Source organism: Morone saxatilis, unplaced genomic scaffold, assembly GCF_004916995.1.
Source record: "Morone saxatilis isolate NCDOM2014 unplaced genomic scaffold, NCSU_SB_2.0 Contig21, whole genome shotgun sequence".
Taxonomy (NCBI): domain Eukaryota; kingdom Metazoa; phylum Chordata; class Actinopteri; family Moronidae; genus Morone; species Morone saxatilis.
In genome coordinates, this window is record NW_023339774.1 from 227726 (window position 1) to 233009 (window position 5284).

General features: G+C 39.5%; 1 protein-coding gene across 3 annotated transcripts in view; it reads right to left on the minus strand.

Annotated features, from left to right (window-relative positions):
• tpm2 (tropomyosin 2 (beta)) overlaps positions 1 to 3790 on the minus strand; it is a 20780-nt gene extending 16990 nt beyond the window's left edge. The window contains exon 1 of one of the 3 annotated variants that reach the window (XM_035667714.1): positions 3523 to 3786. In XM_035667714.1, the coding sequence (XP_035523607.1) occupies positions 3523 to 3636 (114 nt within the window). In that variant the 5' untranslated portion in view covers positions 3637 to 3786. Of the gene's footprint in view, positions 1 to 3522 lie in introns of all 3 variants that reach the window. The other 2 variants (XM_035667713.1, XM_035667715.1) reach the window with 2 other exon arrangements.
• Positions 3791 to 5284: the final 1494 nt, after the last annotated feature.

A 5284-nucleotide genomic window follows, 5' to 3' on the forward strand; every position in this document is an offset into this window, starting at 1 on the left:
TGTGTTTCTTAATGCATATTATGTCTTATGGAAAGCCCTGAGTTGCCTTGTTGGTGGACCGTGCTATACAAATAAACTTTCATTGCTTCGTACAGACCATTGTAAATGGTAAATGGATGGTAAATGGACCTGTACCTGTATAGCGCCTTTCTAGTCTTCCGTCAAAGCACTTTTACACTACATGCCACATTCGCCCTTTCATACACATTCACACACCGATGCACAGCATCAGGAGTAATTCGGGGTTTAGTATCTTGCTCAAGAATACTTCGGCACATCCCGGGAGGAGCCAGGGATCAAACCAACAACCTTCCAATTAGTGGACGACCCGCTCTGCCTCTGAGCCACCCCTATATCGTTATATGTACCCTTACCTGAATATGAAATGGTTTGAGATATTGGTCATATCACACATCCCTTTGTGGACCTTTCCAAGTGAGTGAGGATTGAAGGCCCATCTCATACAACAATATGTCCCCTCTTGGCCTAGTGCCCTCACAGACTTAAGCATAAATTATATTTTGCGCTGTGCAAGGGTCTACTATGTAAATTTTAGGGTGTACGCATAGGCTCTGTGCTGCGTATCGGTAATAATTTTGAGATAAGATTTGTATCACGACATAGGGTTCCGATTCAATATATTGCAATGTATTGCAATACTGTAAGCAAGGCAATATACTGCAATTTTTTTAAAATCCTGATTTAGAACAAACCACATGCATAAAATCTGAGTAGAAAAGTAGATTTCCTTTATGCAACCATAACAGTGGGATTTGTATTCATCAAAGTCCCTGTAACATCCAACATCATGGCCCTCATTTTACGTTTCGGACACTGCGAACTAGGAGGTTTGAGTACTGAGCCTATGCATGCTCCCAAGATGATAAACCCTTCAAATATCATCTAACACGCAGACTGTTGAGCATTATCTTGGTCACAAGTAATTAAATTTTTGACGTGGGTCTTTTGGTATCCAATGACTCAGCAAAGACTGTCAGCAAGTTGCCATTTGCAACAACAGCTTCAAGGACTATAAAAAGCCAATTGTAAATGACAGTGGTGTGGCCCGACCACAATGTCCCCACAACAAATGTCCTTTCTATATCACTTCTGACAGTCTCTCCTAGCCTGTAGCCATGTAAGGCCTCTCAGTCACAAATAGCCTGGACAGTCATGATCCTACAGTCGACATTGTAACAACTCCCAAACCAACAGCCTTGACACTCTTTCTGAGAGGAGCAACAATTCAAAGAAGGTGGGGGTCTTTAGAGGGATCACTAAAATAGACATACCAGTATTCAATGCTCTTATAAATAATTGTGCAGGCATTGTAATAGCTCCAAGTTGGGATCTTCTGGGGACAGATGCTATGTAGACAGCTGCTGAAAGAAGCATTCTATTCATTGTTTGCTGCCTAATCTTGTCAACAGCATCATGGAGACACTGGAGCGACTGCAGGAATATCGCTATGTTCCATTATCTGAAACAATAAATTGTGACTAATTTTTCAGTTCACAAATGGACTCTGTAGCTGGATTTGGCAGGGGCAGCAATCTGAATTTGACTGACTTTGTTCATATGTCCCTTGATGTGTTCACCATCATCACGAGTCAGCAAGGGGGTGCTGTGCTTTGACAAATGAGATGGGATGTGTGACAAGAGCCTGATTTTATAAGGAGTTCGGTCTAGACCTGCTCTATTTGAAAAGTGTCCTGAGATAACTTAATTTGTTCTTAAAGAATAGTGACCAAGATATCCTCTGTGTGGAACAATTTTTCTGTGTAAAAATAAACGTGTCAGTGCTCTCTGGTAGACAAATTATGTAATGGAGGCACTGTTTCTAATTACCTCAAAAATATCTTTGGAATTCCTAAACTGCAGCATTTTTTTTTTTTTCTCATATTGGCAGCCAAAATCAACCAATATATGCATATTGCTGAACTAGATTGCATCATTAGGAGGAGTGGCCCCCATTGTAGCAACCACTGGCTACCTGTGCATTTTTGAGAACATTCAGGTTTTGTTCATCACCTTTAAAGCAAAACTATGGAGCTTTGGATGTAGAGCAGCCACTCTGGCCACAAGTGACAACTGTGAGCTAATGGCAAAAGCACAATGAAGAACAGTCAGCAAAATGACTCAGTGATGTCAGTACACAGCAATATCTACGCTCATACCAGACCAAGTAAGGGTGTAGTAGCAAAACTCTGAAGCCTTTTATTTCTTAAGAGTAGAGCCCAAGCATTATGGGATTTTTGAGACTGATACAGATTTTATAGAGGAAAAATTCACAGATAACTGATATGGTGGCCAATATACTGAATTTTTGAGCTGAAATGAAAATTGAATAATGATATTTAAGTTAATTATTCTTTAACATGTTAAATCATTTTTGAAATCACTGAGATCTGCATCTTCTCTCTTACTCTTCGCAGCTTTGCAGTGACACTAGTATAATACCACAAGCATTTTTTCCTGCATTATATATTGGAAAAAAACAGATGACAGATGTATTGGTCATGAGTTCAAAATAAGAGGAAGAATGTACTTTGGTCTTACAAGAGTTACACAGACATTTTCATTTATCATTGTTGGAGGCCTAAAGTGATTACGTTCTCTAATTGTAAAAATGTGTAGCCATTACACACAGAATACAAAACTGGCTCTTTTGATAGTAAAGGTTGCTGACCCCTGCTGTAAGTGATTCTTCTCAGTTGTTAACCCCCCTGCGCCTCAGATGATGGTGCCAAGATCCTTACTAATGAAATCCATCATGCCTTGGAAGCTGCTTGAGAAAGTTAGGCTGTGCCTAAAACTCAAAATCTGACAAATCTGCTTTTATTATCTTGATTATCTTGTTTGAGTTAACTTTTTATGTTGATAATCTTATTGCTTTAGTCATATTTGAAACATTGTTTTGCAAAGTTCTCTATTAATAATTATGCATTTTATTTCACAAGCAGTGGTGGATCTAGAGGGGTGGAATGGGCCCCTAAAAATACCTGTCCAGCCCAGCTGCCACCCCAGTTTGGGGTCAAATACTGTCAATAATCTGTTGTGGCCACAATTTAGACTTAGTGATAGGCTTAAGTTCAATTAAAAAAGACATGTCTTTGGCAAATTGTCTGAAGATTTGGAAATAAAACAATGTAGCCTATTAATTTCTAATGCTTAAATATTTCTGTTTAATGTTCAATGTTATTATGTGCCACAATGTTTTTGAAATCAGATATCATCATTTGGGGGCATTTCCAAGCAAATATTGATATATGTGATTGTTTGCGATTAAATCAGCTTATATTTTTTTAACCCGTTAAAGTCTCCATGCCATGCTCTGGACACCAATGAATATTTCTCTAAATCCGCCCCTGTCCAAAAAATTTAGAACCAAAAGAAATTCCCGATCTATAACTTAAAAGAAAAAGCCTGTGCAAATACACTGAGAACAATATTGTCTTTCATTTCAGGGGAGATGATTGAGCTGCTGTGTAAATGTACTGCGGCTACCTCATATGTCTATACCTGTTTGCATTTGTCCTCTGCTCCCTTTTTGTCCCCCTCAGCCTGCTCTGCCCGGTCTATCGCATTCTCCTTATCCAGCTTCAGCATCTGCATCTTCTTCTTGATGGCTTCCATGTTTCTTCAGGTTGTGTGTTCTCAGCAGAGGGAGAAGGTAAGAGCTTTGGTTATCCGGACAGACAGAGGCACCGGTCTGTGAAGGTGGACAGGAGCGCGCGAGAGGTTAGTCTGAGCGACTTGCCGACAGCTCGAGGATGGAATACCAGCTGCACGAGCCCCAGACTTTTTTTTTTTTCCAGTGGGGATACGCACGGGGAAGGTTGCCCTTATTTAGGCAGCAAGAGCTGTCCATTCTGTGCGCGTGACGTCTGTCTCTGTTTTCATCGATTTCTTCACATTCGCACGTGCAGGTATAACAAAATGACACACCTCAGATCGTATCCAAGATATCTATGGAGAAAGCTTCACCCAGAGAAAACATTTACTTTCCTCCTAGAAAGTCTTGAAATCTTAATGATGCTAAGAAAATATACAATTTCTTTTAAAAAGTAGCAATACTATGTGAAAACACACACACACACACACATTATTTACACCTTGAATATAGATGTAGCATGGAATGGAAATACTCAAGTAGTAAGTAAATGTGTTCTTAAGTACATAACTTAAAAAAATATATAAAGTTACATTTTTCATCAACCTTAATTAAATATGATTAGAAATAGAAAAATAAATGTCATATTTAAAAAACTAACTCTATATCATGAAATGTTAATTTGAAGATGTAAAAATGTAAACTGAAAAGACTTAATTAAAGAGAACTGTCAAAGGTTGCATTTAAAGTCCCCCTCCAGTCAAAAATCTGTTTCTTGATTTTGTGACATGACAAGTAGTTTGGAAGTCAATCCTGGTGCAATATGCAACTTATACAAGTGTGATGTAGAATCTTAAAGGGCACATACACTAACTTTACAGTGAAGTAGGAGGCATCTTGTGTCCAGCAGGAAATGTCAATAGGGGCCCAGCACCTTATCTTTGCACAAAGGCCCCAAAGAAGGTTAATTGGCCCTTTGTAAGTCCCGCCCCTTTGCTCCAATAACAGATGAGCAAGCCAGTCAGAACCTCTGTTCCTGTACTTGGATATGCTATGTGCAGGATTTGTCTATTCTGAAACCCAACCAAATTTGCGGCCTGTTTTTGTTTTTTTGTAGCAATGGGGAACAAAGTGAGAAGGACAGAGACAGAGACAAAGGTGCACAGCAACAACAAAGAGCAACAACTATACTAGTAGAAATGACTGATGATGATGACAACTCCAATAGCCACAACGATGGGGTAAGATGAATAATAATATTATTAATAATGATGCTAATAATGCTAATAATAATAATAATATCAATACTATTGGCAGTGGGGGTCAAGCAGGACCATGGCAGCAGGCACCACCAGGATCCATGAGAACCTGCGAGACAAGAAAGCACAAACACTCCAGGGAAGAAGTGAAGTTAGTAATATGCATTAATGGGAAGTCAGTCTAGGCCTACAGCAGCATAACTAAGTGATGATTCAGGACACACCTGAGCCAGCCTTAACTATAAGCTTTATCAAAGAGGAACGTCTTAAGCCTACTCTTAAATGTGGAGAGTTTGTCTGCCTCCCGAACCACAACTGGAAGCTGGTTCCACAGGAGAGGAGCTTGGTAACTGAAGGCTCTGGCTCCTGTTCTACTTTTAGAGACTATAGGAACCACAAGTAGCCCAGCATT